General features: G+C 64.6%; 2 protein-coding genes across 2 annotated transcripts; both read left to right on the top strand.

Annotated features, from left to right (window-relative positions):
• Positions 1-6532: 6532 nt before the first annotated feature.
• KREMEN2 (kringle containing transmembrane protein 2) lies at positions 6533-10957 on the top strand. The gene is made up of 8 exons (XM_060648221.3): positions 6533-6970; positions 7210-7384; positions 8399-8490; positions 8591-8715; positions 8912-9065; positions 9445-9966; positions 10043-10121; positions 10363-10957. The coding sequence occupies exons 1-8, from the start codon at positions 6874-6876 to the stop codon at positions 10571-10573; spliced, it is 1455 nt and encodes a 484-aa protein (XP_060504204.1). The 5' UTR covers positions 6533-6873; the 3' UTR covers positions 10574-10957.
• A 924-nt stretch (positions 10958-11881) lies between these two features.
• Positions 11882-15441, top strand: PAQR4 (progestin and adipoQ receptor family member 4). Its single transcript, XM_060648235.3, has 3 exons — positions 11882-12422; positions 13791-14012; positions 14170-15441. The coding sequence occupies exons 1-3, from the start codon at positions 12257-12259 to the stop codon at positions 14601-14603; spliced, it is 822 nt and encodes a 273-aa protein (XP_060504218.1). The 5' UTR covers positions 11882-12256; the 3' UTR covers positions 14604-15441.
• The last annotated feature ends 6 nt before the right edge of the window (positions 15442-15447 follow it).

The following is a 15447-nucleotide window of genomic DNA, read 5'->3' as shown; positions in this document are numbered from 1 at the left end:
CGGAGCGGGCGACGGTGTGCTTCTGTGCCCCTTTGCGTGACAGAGAGCAATTGTGAAATTATGTTTCAATGATGATTTTTTTTTAAGTTCACTAGGAAGAACAAAAGTATCAACAAGGAACACAAATTTTTAAAAGGGGGAGCAGTGGCCGGCCATAGGTGCTCCGGCCCCCCGTCCCTGTCCCCCAGGGCTGCAAGGTGAGCGTCACCGAAATGCTTCTCATGGGTCCACTCCCCTTGGCCCCAGCCCAGCCTCTGGTCCCCATGTCCTTCCTGCAGGACGGTGGCTCCAAGGACTTCCTCGTGCCTAAAAGCCGGGAGATGCTTCTCAGAGCTCACCCTCGGGCACTGACCGCCCCCTCCCGCCCCTCCCCGGGACACCTCCCCTCAGTCCCCTGCCTACCTCCCTGCAGCCGGTCCCAGCCTCCCTGGAGGGTCCCTCTGCCCCCACCCGACCTATAAGCTGGGTGGTTGGTGTTTCTGGGGACCGGACCTCGGCCCTTTTCTGCCCAGCCGCTTTGAGGGTCCACGATTGGTCCCCCCGCAGCACCAGCTGGTCCTTTTTCTGGGACCTGCGTGCCCCGCTGCCTCCGTGGCCATGGCCCTGGGTAACCCGTGAGCGCCAGGCACAGGCAGCAGAGGGAAGCTGTCGTCATCCTCGTCGGATGGTTCCACCGCACAAGGAGAAACCCAGAGCTGTCCTCGATGTCCCCGTCCCTATGTCCTGCCCGCCAGTGGCACCCTGCCCACGCACCCTGCAATTCACCCCCTCAACGTGTATGACTCAGCGGCTCCTAGTATATTCACCAGTCTAATTCCAGAGTATTCGTCCCCCTGAACGGAAACCCCAGATCCCTTAGCATCATTCATTCTTCTTGTTTCTGTCGCTACGCGCTAAGCCCCATGCGGTTCCTCTCTCTGGCACTGGGAGGTTCTGAGGAATCCAGGCGACTGGGCCACGCAGGCCGCCATAACAAATACCGAGCAATCAACATTTATTCCTCGAGGTTCTGGAGGCGAGAGGCCGGAGATCAGAGTGTGACCTTGCTGTGTCGTCACACTGGCTGGGGTGGGGACTGACTAGCTAACCCACCGGCCTCAGAGGGCGCCAGTCCGTCGTGAGGCTACGCTCCCCGTCCTGTTACCATCGCCGGTCATTGGGTTTCAGCATGTGAATGTTGGAGGGACGCGTTCACCCCTCAGCCCCAGGTAAGGCGCTCGTAGAGTCCAGACGCCTCTCTAGCTGGTCCTCGCGTTGACGGACAGCCTCGTTCCAAGCCCGCTGAGTCACCGAGAGCCCCGGCCGCCTGCCTGCAGGACCACGGCAGCCTCCGGCGTCGCCTGTCTGCAACCCATCCCCGTGACAGCCAGGGGCTTTCCTAGAATGCAATCCCACCGTGCAACACCTGCCTCAGGTGTTTGCTCCCTGGTGTCCACATCGAGTATGACTGCCTGGTTCAAGGACCAAAAGCCAGAGGTACCAGTGGTGGCGATGGGGGGGTGGGGGGCGGGGGGTCCTCTGGAGGCCAACCAACGACAGGGCGGCCCGTGGCCTTAGGCTGCACCCTCAGCACAGCTCTGCAGAGCCCAGAGCCTCCTGGCTGCCGACCCCACTGTCCCCCTGAGGGCTCTGAGGGCACTAGAAGGGCCCCTCCGCTTTGGAAATAAGGCCCTGGCTTGAGCCTTGGGCTCTAGTGTCTCACCCCCGACGCTTTGGAGAAAGGAGTATTTGCCTAGCACATAGCAAGTGCACAGAAAATACTTATTAAAGATGTGACTGAAGGCACCTGGGTGGCTCAGTCGGTTAAGCGGCCGACTTCGGCTCAGGGCATGACCTCACGGTCCGTGAGTTCGAGCCCCGCGTCGGGCTCTGTGTTGACAGCTCAGAGCCTGGAGCCTGTTTCGGATTCTGTGTCTCCCTCTCTCTCTGCCCCTCCCCTGCTCACGCTGTCTCTCTCTCTGAGTCCAAAATAAATAAAAACATTTTAAAAAATTGAAAAAAAAAAAAAGATAAAGACGTGACTGAGTAAGAGAGGAGGGGTGGGCCGTGGGGACCCCGTCAGGGTCCTGCTCGGGTCCATCCACACCGTGGAATATTACGCGGCCTTTATTTTTTATTTTTTTTATTTTTTATTTTTTTTATTTTAATTTTTTTTTTTTTCAACGTTTATTTTATTTTTGGGACAGAGAGAGACAGAGCATGAACGGGGGAGGGACAGAGAGAGAGGGAGACACAGAATCGGAAACAGGCTCCAGGCTCCGAGCCATCAGCCCAGAGCCCGACGCGGGGCTCGAACTCACGGACCGCGAGATCGTGACCTGGCTGAAGTCGGACGCTTAACCGACTGCGCCACCCAGGCGCCCCACATTTATTTATTTTTGAGACAGAGACAGAGCCTGAACAGGGGAGGGTCAGAGAAAGGGAGACACAGAATCGGAAACAGGCTCCAGGCTCCGAGCCATCAGCCCAGAGCCCGACGCGGGGCTCGAACTCACGGACCGCGAGATCGTGACCTGGCTGAAGTCGGACGCTTAACCGACTGCGCCACCCAGGCGCCCCTTACGCGGCCTTTAAAAGGAGGGAAATCCTGTGCCGTGACACGGATGAACCCGGGGGACGTTATGTGAAGTGGAACAGGCCAGTCACAAAAGGTCCAGTACTGTGTGATCCCACTTATATGGAATATTTACAGTCAAAAATCATAGAAACCGAAACTAGAAAGGTAGCTTCCAGGAGGGTGGGGGCTGGGAAGGGGGAGCTTCAGTGCTACAAGACGAAGAGGTCCCAGGGCCATAGCACAGTGATGTGAATGCTATTAACGCTATTGAACTGTTCGTTTTTTAAAACTTTTTTTGGTAACCATTTATTCATTTTTGAGAGACAGAGAGAGACAGTGTGACTGGGGGAAGGGCGGGGAGAGAGGGAGACACGGAACCGGAAGCAGCTCCAGTCTCCGAGCCGTCAGCACAGAGCCCCACGCGGGGCTCGAACCCACGAACCGCGAGATCGTGACCTGAGCTGAAGTTGACACTCAACCGAGCGAGCCACCCAGGCGCCCTGAACGGTTCACTTGGAAAGGAGCGAAGAATGTAGACTCAATGTTAGGTGTTATTTCCCACTGAAAAAAAAGGAGAATGAGGGGCGCCTGGGTGGGTCAGTCGGTTGGGCGTCCGACTCCGGCTCAGGTGACGATCTCACGGCTCGGTTTGCGAGTTTGAGCCCCGCATCGGGCTCTCTGCTGTCAGCGTGGAGCCATCTTCAGATCCTGTGTCCCCCGCCCCGTCCCTCCCCCGCTTGCGCTCTCCCTCCCCAAAATAAAAATAAACATTAACAAAAGAAGAAGAAGAACGAGCACATGCCAAGAGCCAGAAGGTGCTCGCCGTAAATGCTCCCCACCAAAGACTCCGGCTGCCAGAGGGGTGTGGAGGGTAAGCGTGGGGGGCCGGTCGTCAGGCTGGAGTGCGATTTGACGGCAGTGGCCCAGACTCTGGCGGAGGCCGCACGGATGGGAAAGGGACGAGAGATAATCAAGAGACGCCAGAGCCAGAAGTGCACTTGTGCTCTCCCTGCCCCCCGGTTCACGGCTCGGATCCAACCCCCAGCACCACAGAACGTGATCCCATGAGCGAACAGGTCACTGCGGAGGTGATCAGTCAAGGTGCGGTCACACTGGCAGGGGCCGGGCACAGACATCTGGACCCAGACCCCCCACACGCGGGGAGAGCGCCGGGCAAAGATGGAGGCCGAGGCGGACGTGATGATTCTAGAAGCCGAGGAACACCGAGGATGACAACTGACATCCAGCATCCAGTCGAGAGGCATCGGACAAACGCCCACTCACGGCTCCCAGAAGGAACGGGCTCTGCTGATGGCTGAGTCCCAGGGTCCCAGCCTGCAGACCTCGAGGCAACACATCTCTGCTGTTAAAGCCCCCAGTCTGTGGCCCTTTGTCCGGACGCCCCAGGAACCGGCTGGGGGCAGGAGGGTGTATCGGTGGAGGGGAGGTTGTGCGGGTCCCTATAACCAGCAAACTTCCGATCTCAGCGGCTACACAGCTGATGTTTGTTTACCTCTCCCGCCTCCTGACGCTTCCGGTTAGTGGGCACCTTCCACAGGGTCGCTCAGGAATCCAGCTCCTTCCACCCTGCCCCAGGGCCCTGGCATCTCCCGCGTCTGGTTGCTGAAGGGAGGAGAGACAGCCCCGGCAGGGGCCTGCGCGTGCGCTTTCCAAACCTGGAGATCTTGTTAAATACAGGTTCTGACGAAGGAGGCCGGGGGTGGAGCCTGAGAATCTGCATTTCTTTTTTTTTTTTTTTTTTTTCAACGTTTTTTATTTATTTTTGGGACAGAGAGAGACAGAGCATGAACGGGGGAGGGGCAGAGAGAGAGGGAGACACAGAATCGGAAACAGGCTCCAGGCTCCGAGCCATCAGCCCAGAGCCCGACGCGGGGCTCGAACTCACGGACCGCGAGATCGTGACCTGGCTGAAGTCGGACGCTTAACCGACTGCGCCACCCAGGGGCCCCGAGAATCTGCATTTCTAACGAGCTGCTCCGTGGTGCTAATGCTGCTGGCCCCGGGCCCCCCACTTTGCCTTATGAGAGGCACCACTCCTGCCCACGCCCCATCGGCCTGAACTCCCCCCTATAGTCGAATGCAGGGGACACAGGGAAATGAAGTTCAGCTGTTTGCACAGGAGCTGGAGGAACCAGGATCAGTAAACACAGGTGGAGGGCCTGAGTAGGCAGGAGGTGGCCCAGCCCTCCCACAGCAGAAGCGCTGTTGGTTTTGGACGGACTAAGTCCTGACTGAGACTCTGGGGGCCTTCACCCTCTCTGAGCTCCTTGCAAGTGACAGGGTGAAGGTCAAGGTCTTCTTCAGTCTGGGGTTCTGTGAGCCACCCGGGACTGGAGCTGGCAATGAGGACACTGCCCCTCATCTCAGGGCCGGCGGGCCTGGAACCGAGCCCCCCTCCTCGTCATCCAGGATCCCCTGTGCGAGAGACAGGGGCCCCCTCGGGAGGCGAGAGTCCCTAGGACAGTAGACTGGACGGACAGCTTGGCCGGCCCTGCCAGGGAAGATCCCACCTCCTACTCTACTCCCCCTACTGTCCCCTCCCTGACCCCACCTAGGCCTTTCCTGGGTGGCCTGTGGCCCTGAAGGTGAGGCTCCCCACGCACCTCCGTGGCCCAGGCCGTGGCCCAGGCCTGCAGAGTTGGGAGGACCCCAACAGGCCCCAGCGGCACTGCCCCTCTCCCTACCCCGCTTGGAGGAGAAGGGGGCCAGGCCAAAGGGTGGCGACCCTCCGCTCCCTGGTTGGGGGGCGGGGGGGGGGTGCTTAGATTCTCTGTGCGCAGCTATCACACGCGGGTGAGACTCCCATCCCGGTGCTCCACGGGGCCTGGAAAGTGGGAGGCGAGCCTTGGCCAGCCTGGCTGCCGAGAGGGCTTCCCTCAGGAGGCGAACCCCGCGACGGCTTAGCAAGCCCACCTCCTTCCAACGTTCACTCCGTGGGCTGCCCGCCCTAGGATCCCAGAGCCTCATCGTGGGGCGCTAACCGCTAGGTCTCCGCCGGTCGCGTCACCGCCTCCCGCACCTTGGCCTTGCTAGAATCCGCCCTGAGCCACCCTGTCTGCGGGGCGGGGACTGGTCCGTCCCGGCTGAACGGCCTGGTGAGGGCCCGGGGAGAGGTGGGGAGGCTGGGTTGAGGGGCGAGGGAGGTGGGCGGGGCGGGGCCGCTCGGGCCCGGCCACCACCCCCCTCCGCGCCGGCCCCCGCCCCCGCCCTCCCACGCACCTGCGCTGGCCTCCCCCCAAGCCCTGGGGGCAGCCGGCGGGCGGCGCTGGGAGATCAGAGGATTCGCAGGAGTCGGGCCCGGGGAGGGGGCGGGGAATTTCCCCCCACGCCTGCCCGGGCCTGCTCCCCTCCCCCTCCCCCGCCAGGTTGGGGTTGCGGGGGGGCTCCGCTGGGGGAATTCCGCCGCGCTGCGAGGGCTCCGGCGAGCCTGGGCTGGGGGTCCTACGGAAAGAAGGGGGAAGAGAGGAGGGGACAGGCTGGGACCGGGGGCGCAGCTGCCTTCCTCCCCAGACACCAGCTGCCCCTGCCTGTCCGGGATTGAGCGTCCACCATCCCCGCGGGTGCGGGCGCCGGGAGTGGCGCTTCCTCCGTCCGGCCGGAGCCATTCGGTACTTGGGAGAGGGGCGTGTTTCACCGCCACCGGGGTCCCTCTGTCCACCAGCCTGGCCTTTCCTCCTCCACACACCCCTAGAACCTGCACGGACTTTGAGAGGGGGAGGGGAGAGGAGAAGCGTGCTGGGACACCGAGGGTCCCGGGGCAGTGTGTTGGGGGGGGGGGGGGTGGTTGGCGTGGGAGGCGTCTGGACCTGCTGCCTCCGCTCCAGTCTCGGGCGGGGCTTCCCGGCCTCGGGGGGATGGGGTGGGGAGGGAGGGACCCAAGGGGGAGGGACCCACAGAGGGACGCGAGGGGGCAGGAGCCAGTGCGTTAGAGACCTGAGCGAGGGAGAGCAGGGCGCCGCGGGAGAGGGCGGGTGTGGACGCGAGGGCAAGTCCCCCCCCCCCACCCGCCGCCCCAGCACTAAGAGGCAGTGACGGAGACCGCCCCTGGCCAGAGAACCCCGGGGACAGCCAGAGGGGACACGGGGGCAAAGAGACGCCTCCTGGGGCAGAAACCCTGGAGGCAAATACTCGCGGGAGAGAGTTCACCGCTCCAGACGGAGAGCGCCGCCCAGAGCGGGGCGCGAACAGGCTGTCAGAGGACAACGCCCCCCAGGTCGCCTGGAAGACCCCGGAGCGACCCCGGGGGTGGCGTGGGCCGTGTGCGGGCCAGGGCAACCTCTCTTGGACTGGGGGCGATGGAGACACGGGCCCCGCAGGGCCTCCTGCTTCTCCTGCTCTTCCTCCCGCCGCTGCCGCCCCGCGGGGCCTCCGCGGGGAGCCTGCACAGCCCAGGTGAGTCCCGCCCCCGCGACTGGACCGTGGTCACCGCTCTCTCCTCTGCCTGCCTGCCTAGGAGCCGGTCCCGAAGCGGAGGAGGGGGCAGAGCAGGTGGCGGGAGGAGCTGAGCCCCGGGGCCCCGCAGGCGCCGGGGGCGCGGACGGGGGAGCCGGGCGGGAGTTAGAGTGGGGGGGGGGGCGGTGAAAACGCGGGAGAAGGTCGGGACCTCCCCAGCCCCCGCGGTCGCCTCGCAGGCCTGTCCGAGTGCTTCCAGGTGAATGGCGCCGACTACCGCGGCCACCAGAACCGCACGGGTCCGCGCGGGGCCGGCCGCCCGTGCCTCTTCTGGGACCAGACGCAGCAGCACAGCTACAGCAGCGCCAGCGACCCCCAGGGCCGGTGGGGGCTGGGCCCGCACAACTTCTGCCGGTGAGGGGCGGGGCCTGCGCTGGGCCCGGGACTGGGCGCACTATTGCAGGCCTCCGCCCGGGGCCGGGCCTCGGTGTGGGTGGGACGGAGGTCTTGGCTGGGCGGATGCGAGGGCCACCCCGAGGGTCTGGGAGCAGAGCCTAGGCGAGGGACCGGGCCTAGCCCGTTCTGGGGGCGGGGCTGGCCGCTCAGGACATTTTCGGGACGTTTAGGTGCCCAAACGTTGCAGAGCCTAGGGTCAGGCCTGGGCATTCAAGGAGCCTGTGTAGGCGGGACCCAGTCAGAGGGCGAGCCCCGGGTGGAGGGTCCAGCCCCTGCGGTACAACTTCTACTCTCGGTGACAGACGGATTGGGTGGGGGGGCGTTCAGAGCCACAACTGCTGTCTAGAGCCGCAGGGACCCAGCGGAGCGAGAGGACACCACAAAGCTCAGGGCTCACCACTTTTGCTTTAAAGCAGGGTTGCAAGCCAAGGGAGGTGGCAGAGGCCCAAGGCAGGGTTGGGGATGAACACTGCAGGTGGCTTCAAAGTCCTCATGTATAAGGTCACGTCCTAGCAACATCTGAAGCCCAAAATATGCCCTCAATGCCCCTCCTTTAAAAAAATAGTTTATTAGTTCATTTATTTGTTTGAGAGAGAGAGAGCGAGCAGGGGAAGGGAAGAGCGAGAGGGAGCCAGAATCCTAAGCAGGCTGCACGCTATCAGCACAGAGCCCCACTTGGGGTTCGGACTCAAAAACTGTAGGATCATGACCTGAGCTGAAACCAAAGATCGGTCCCTTAACCGACTGAGCCACCCCACCCAGGTGCCCCTTAAGGACTTCCCACCATCCCCTCCGGAGTCGACAGCCACAAACAGGTGGGACAAGCCAGAATCTGTGTGACAGTGACAAAGGAGAGGAGCACACAAACCAGATCTAACACACACGATGGCCATTCTGCAGAAAGGCTGTGGGGTGGGGCCTGGGGCTTGCAGCCCTAGGGGTGGATCCAGACGACTTCTCCCCCACCGGCAGGAACCCCGACGGTGACGTGCAGCCGTGGTGCTACGTAGCCGAGACAGAGGAGGGCATCTATTGGCGCTACTGCGACATCCCCACGTGTCACAGTGAGTGGGCCGGGCTGGACAAGGGTAGGAAGGCTGGGCTGCCTGGGTAGAGTTCTCTTTTGGAGGCACCGGACAAAGCCAGACTCTGCTGCCCCCTCAGTGCCCGGGTACCTGGGCTGCTTCGTGGATTCGGGGGCACCCCCGGCCCTCAGCGGCCCCAGCGGGACCTCAACGAAGCTCACGGTCCAGGTGTGCCTTCGCTTCTGCCGCATGAAGGGCTACCAGGTACTGCCCCTCCCCCCTCCGGCTCAGAACAGTGACCCCTGACCTAGACCTCAGGACCCAAATCAACTCCCACTCTGACGTCAAACCCTGACGCTGATTTTGGACTCTCCTGCCCGATTCCCACTTATGACCCTGACCCTAGAACCCACCCCTACCCCAACCCCTGCCTCTTGGGTCACCCAGTCTGTGCCCCCAGCTGGCGGGCGTGGAGGCTGGCTACGCCTGCTTCTGTGGCTCTGAGAGCGACCTGGACCGGGGACGCCCGGCCCCAGCTACCGACTGCGACCAGATTTGCTTCGGCCACCCGGGCCAGCTGTGCGGCGGCGATGGGCGTCTGGGCATCTACGAAGGTGAGGAGTGGGCGGGGAAGGGGAACCTGGGCGGTGAGGGGAGAGGGTCTGGGTGGGTCCCGGGGTGCCACGCCCCGGTAGGGGGCGGAATCTGGGAGGGGGCGGAATCTGGGAGGGGGAAGCCGTACGCTGGGGGCGGGGCCCGAGAAGGGGAGTGGGGTGGAGGGCAGGCTCCGCACCTGGGGGGTCAGGGGCGGGGCGTGGAGTTGGGGGCGGGACGCGAGGAGGGGATTCGCGGTTCGCGGAAGGAGTAGGACCCGGCTCGAGGGGGCGGTGGGGCAGGTCTGGGGTCGCGGCCCAGCGGGGAGGGGCAGGCGGCCCGCCCCGTGAAGGAAGAGCCCGCGGGCCTCGGGGTCCTGACCACCGGCCCCGCCCACAGTGTCCGTGGGCTCCTGCCAGGGGAACTGGACGGCTCCGCAGGGCGTCATCTACTCCCCGGACTTCCCGGACGAGTACGGGCCGGACCGGAACTGCAGCTGGGCGCTGAGCCCGCCGGGCGCCGCGCTGGAGCTCACCTTCCGCCTCTTCGAGCTGGCCGACCCGCGCGACCGGCTGGAGCTGCGGGACGCCGCCTCGGGCAGCCTGCTCCGCGCCTTCGACGGCGCCCGCCCGCCGCCGCCCGGGCCCCTGCGCCTGCGCGCCGCCGCGCTGCTGCTCTCCTTCCGCAGCGACGCGCGCGGCCACGCGCAGGGCTTCGCGCTCACCTACCGCGGTGAGAGCCCGCCTCGTCGCCCTGCGCCCGCTGCCCCGCCACCCTGCCTCACACTTCTCTCCGCAGGGCTGCAGGACGCTGCCGACGACCGCGCGCCCCAGGGCTCGGCCCAGACCCCCGCAGCGTCCCCTGACTGGGCCAACGTGAGCTGCAGCCCCCGGCCTGGGGCTCCGGAGGCCGCGACGGGGGGTGAGGCGGGCACGCGTGGCGGGAGGCAGTTTGGGGAGCAGCCCCTCCCCTGCCTCACGGCACCGTGTGCCCGCAGCCCGGGTCTTCTCGACAGTGACGGCCGTCTCAGTGCTGCTGCTGCTGCTGCTGTCGCTGCTGCGCCTGCTGCGCCGACGGTGCGCCCGCTGGGGCAGGGCCTGAGGGCGGACGCAGCTGGGCGCCTGACGCCTCGGTGCCCGGGGGGGCCCTGGTGGGAAGCTGGGGCTTTCAAGGGGAACGCGGCTGGGAGGCAATCCCGGGTTCTTGAGGGACAAGGGCTTGCGTCCACACAGGGAATCGCGCGCGGGATCGCAGGCGGAGCAGGACGCTGGAGGTAAGATTGGTTGGGGGTTCAGCTGACATCTGCTCCCTCTCTAGGAGCTGTCTGCTGGCTCCGGGAAAAGGGCCCCCGGCGTTGGGGCCTTCCCGGGGCCCCGGGAGAAGCTGGGCTGTGTGGTACCGCCGGCCTCGAGGGGTGGCCCTGCCCTGTCCCCCTGGGGACCCTCAGGCTGAGGTTCTAGCCGCGAGTTACCGGCCCCTGAGCGCCTCCAGCCAGAGTTCCCTGCGTTCTCTCATCTCTGCTCTCTGACTCGGGATCCCTAGGGTCCACTGGACCCTCTGCCAGTGGAATGGACATCTCAGACTCCATGCCGCACTCTACGTTGACCTTCCGCCCCTGTAAGGACAGCTCGGTCTCTGATCATCTCCTGGAGGCCAGACATTGGACAAGAAGCCTCTGGTGCTATTACTGAGAACTTGGTCTGACCCTCGAAGGTCCAGATGGTTGAGGCCAAAGGGCAAGAGGAATCTGGCTCCCCTCCCTCATAAACCTTAATACCGGGGTCTCTGACTTCAGGTTGCTTTTAGAACTTCTTGGGGTGGTTCTGGACTGCTGCCCTAAGTGAAATGTGAGAGGTCAAGAAAAGTAGTCAAAAGGCCAGCCATAGATTCTGAATAAAGGACCTATTTTGGTACAGGGCTCTCTGCAAGTTCTTGCGTGACAAGAAGAGTTATGTTAATGAGCCAAAGTTGGGTGTATCCATACAAAGTAAGGTCGGTCCAAGCCTAGAGTGCTTGGGAGCTGCCGGGAAAGTTTAGGACCGAGGAACGGCGGAGGCGGAAGGATGAGTGGACGAGGTCCTGGAGAAGGGGAGGAGGGGAGGAGGAGGAAGAGGAGGAGGAGGGGGAAGCGGTTGTGGGCGGGGTTAAGCCGGAAAAGGGATGCATTCCTGGACCCGCCTTAGAATGAACTCGGGCAGGGACGGACCTTTCTCCCGTGACCTCCTGCCCTAGCTTCCCCTACGTTTCTGTCTTTTCTGGGTGGAACCGAAGGTGCCTCGCAGTGGGCGATAACAGGGAGAGAGTTTGACCGAGCTCAGGCTACAAGAAGCCCGGCCTGAAGGGCAGGGCATCGCCCGAGGGCGCTGGGCGCGTCAGACACACGTGTGAGGCCTGGCTACTCAGCGTGGCTTGCTGCGCTCTGGCCGAGTCGGGCCGGCGGAGATCACCCCCCTGGCTGGAGTGGGGACGCGCAGGCTCTAGACCTGACTGGTCCGAAGGTCCGGGACCGCCAGCACCTTGGACAGAGCCCGGGTGAGGGGTGGGGCTTGGTGGCGACGAGGGTGAGTGCCCAAGGGTGCGTCGACCTAGGGGGTCGCGCGGAAAGCCCGGGCACGTACGGCAGACTCTAGGCGCCGGGGTCACTCCAGCAGAGCCACTGGGACCCAGAACGTCGGATCCCAAGCCCACAGCTACCCCATGCAAATGAGGCTGGGAGCGCATATATTATGGTAATCACGCTAAAGTCTGGGCGGGCGTGGGTGGGGCTTCCCCGCCAGCCTCGCCCATTGGCCCTCGCAGCGTCGACGTCACGAGTACCGCGCGCGAAACGCCGGCGGGATGGCGGGGGCGAGCTGCTGGGGCGGAGCCTGGCGTCCCCACCAGCGTCCGGCCGCGCCCGTCCTCCCGGCTGCGAAGGGACGACTGACCGCTGCCGCCTCCGCGAGCTGTCCCTGCGGCGCGCCTTCCCCAGCGGGACCGGTCTCACTGCGCCCGGGCGCCCCGCGCGTCCCCAGCCTCCGCCCCAGCGTGGGGGCGCCGGGCCCGCGCGTGCGCAGCGCGGGAGGGGCGCGGGCCGGGACCCCCGCCCGGCGCGTGCGCGGACGCAGCGCTGGGCGGCGGGCGGGCACCGGGATGAGTCTCGGCGCGCTGTGGCCGCACTGAGGAAGCCGGGGGCCGAGGGGAGCGCGGGCCGCCCGCGCCGGGCCGGGCCATGGCGTTCCTGGCCGGGCCGCGCCTGCTGGACTGGGCCAGCTCGCCACCGCACCTGCAGTTCAACAAGTTCGTGCTGACGGGCTACCGGCCGGCCAGCAGCGGCTCGGGCTGTCTACGCAGCCTCTTCTACTTGCACAACGAGCTGGGCAACATCTACACGCACGGTGAGCCGCGCCCCGCATCCCACACCCGCGGTAGCCCTGCCCGCGCCGGGCCGGGGCCGGAAGGCCGAGGAGCGCCCCAGTGCTCAGGTCCCGGTCTGCCTGGGCCCTGGCACGGCCAGGAGCCGTGGTGACAAAGCTGCCATTGTCCCAGACGGAACTGTCCTTCCGCTCCCCGGGCGGGGGCCCCCGGGCAGGCGAAGGAAGCAGCATAAGGGACCAAGTCCGCTTAATCCCTCTGAGCCCCGGGGAGGAGTCTGGTGTCCGATCCCCTTCATAATCCCTGTGTCTGGGGCACCTCCCCCGCCAGCACTGGTCCAGGAGATGGGGTGTGGACTTCGATTAGGAGAGGAAAAGAAACCAGGCCCCAGCCCCTCCCCACGCAATTGCCCTGCCACCCTCGGCCCGGAGCAGCCCAGCCACACGGGGCTCCGCCTGGTGGCGGCTCCTTCCTTCCTCCACCCCCCCCCCCACCCCCCGCCCCAGGCTCGGGGCCCCTCCTCCGCGGCCCTGCTCTGCTGACACAGCCCTGCCCGTCCTTGGGCTGCCCCGGCCAGGAGAGGGGCCCCGAACAGGCTGGGCCCAACCTGGGTGCCTGCCTTACGGGGGGACTGTGGCCTGGCCAGACCTTGCCGAGTGTGCAGCCACAGCCCCGGTCCGCTGTGCCAGTCTTTGACCCTGTGAGGGCGATGCCAGAGTGCCTAGGGAAGGGTGTAGGAATCACCCTGGTTGGGACTGAGAGAAATGGAGTGCAGGCAGCGCTGCCTGGGGAGCTGGAACAAGCTCCTCTCAGCCCCTCTCCCCTGCCTGGCTTTGCTTCTTTCCGGAAGACAGAAAGGCCCAAAGCCTCCTCGTTTGGTCACTTACAGAGAAGACACAGGGGTTGAAAGAAGCAAGCTAAGTGGCCCTGGGATCTGGTACCACTGCCCACATGTTCCGTTCAGAATTCCGCTTGAGGCCATGCCTCCTTCTGGGTTCTGCCAACACAACAGAGTTTAGGGGATTGGGGCTCCTGCGCTCTGGGGAGGTCATGTGGCCTAGGGGTGAGAGCAGCTTGGGGTTAAGAGTGCCCAGGTTCTGTTCTGCTCCCACCCCTTCCTTGCCGGGGTCCCCTGGGGCGGTTACTCGGTTTCTTCACCTGGAAGGGTGGACTGGATAATGGTGTCTACTCCCCCGGCGTCTTGAGAGCTCTGCCAAGTCACGGAAGTCACGGAAGGCGCGGGGCCTGCCTCTGTCAGATAGTGTGCTAGCGGCATTGTCACGATCTGTCTTGCCTCATCCCTTGTGTTATCTCTAGACCGCAGACTCCCTGAGGACAGGACCTGTCCTCTGGCTGAAGCTTTGTGATGGATCGTTGTCTCCCTCTCCCAGGGCTGGCCCTCCTAGGCTTCCTGGTACTGCTGCCGATGACCACGCCTTGGGGGCAGCTGGGCAAGGATGGCTGGCTGTGGGGCACACACTGTGTGGCCTGCCTGGCCCCGCCCACAGGCTCTGTGCTCTATCATCTCTTCATGTGCCACCAAGGGGGCAGCCCTGTGTACACTCGGCTCCTTGCCCTGGATATGTGTGGGGTCTGCCTTGTCAACACCCTCGGTGAGCTAAAGGACGGGGCGGGTAGGCTTGAAGGATGGGCGCTGGGGGGGCGGGGGGGGGTGGGAAGAGGCAGGGGACACTCACGGGAGCCCTGGGTGGAAAGGGCAGGCAGTCCCCCGGACTGACATGCCTTCTCCTGTATCTCTCCTCCGTGCAGGGGCTCTGCCCATCATCCACTGCACCCTGGCCTGTAGGCCCTGGCTGCGCCCAGCCGCCCTGGTGGGCTACACCGTGCTGTCGGGCGTGGCTGGCTGGCGGGCCCTCACCGCTCCCTCCACCGGCGCCCGGCTCCGCGCCTTTGGTTGGCAGGCTGCCGCCCGCCTCCTGGTGTTCGGGGCCCGAGGAGTGGGCCTGGGCTCTGGGGCTCCGGGCTCCCTGCCCTGCTACCTGCGTATGGACGCGCTGGCACTGCTCGGGGGGCTGGTGAACGTGGCCCGCCTGCCGGAGCGCTGGGGACCCGGCCGCTTTGATTACTGGGGCAACTCGCACCAGATCATGCACCTGCTCAGCGTGGGCTCCATCCTCCAGCTGCACGCGGGCGTCGTGCCCGACCTGCTCTGGGCCGCCCGCCACGCCTGCCCCCCGGACTGAGCCACCTGGCGCCCACTACGCCGGCCTCTCCAAGGTCTTCTAGGACCAAGAGTATCATGCTTCGCTCCTTCTGCTGGTGTGCAAGGGGCTGACTCCCCGGATGCTTCCAGCAAACGGGACTTGCCAGCTGGGAGCCTCATCTGTTTGTCCGTTCTTCCCTGTGGACGAGGACCAGCCTCTTCTACCCACACCTCGGAGCTCGGCTTCCCCTCCTCGCCTTCTTTCAGGGTACTGTGGAGACCAGAAGGAAACCTTTCCTTCCTGGACCTCAGTTTATCTTCTGTGACCTATGAGGGTATGGCCAGAGGGACTCTGGGGTCACGTCTTGCTGTGACAGAATTCTACCGGCCCAGAGCTGTCATTCCACCCTGCCCCACACATAAGGTACCTCATGGGTGCCTTGCCCGGCCCTCAGCCCTATTTCCTGACCTGTGTCTGCTCTGCGTGCCAGCCCTCCCAGCAGCCTGAGGCTCACCTTCGCCTTCTCCTTTCTGTCCAGAGACTGTGGAGTGAGGGGTTTGGACCACAAGAGCAGCCCCTTATCCCAGGACCAAGGGGTAGGAGGGGGGCTGCAGCTGCTGCATCCGAGCACAGAGACATGACGACCTGAGTGGGCTGAGGGCCCGCCCTCCACCCTGACTGCCATACTCTGATGGCTCGATCAACACGCCGGGGACGTGCCTGCTCAGGCAGTCTCTGGTCCACACAGCGCATGCTCCTAGCTCCAGTGTGCTGGCCTGGGGCCCTGCATCAGGGCTCAGCCACGGCCCATCCCAGGGTCGCAGATCCCGGGCAGCATCAATAAATGGGGCAGGAAGAGCCGTTGCCACACAAGCAAGCTTGG

Source organism: Panthera onca, chromosome E3 (assembly GCF_046562875.1).
Source record: "Panthera onca isolate mPanOnc1 chromosome E3, mPanOnc1 haplotype 2, whole genome shotgun sequence".
Classification (NCBI taxonomy): domain Eukaryota; kingdom Metazoa; phylum Chordata; class Mammalia; order Carnivora; family Felidae; genus Panthera; species Panthera onca.
The sequence above is the reverse complement of the archived record's forward strand: the minus strand, read 5'-3'. Positions and strand labels throughout refer to the sequence as shown.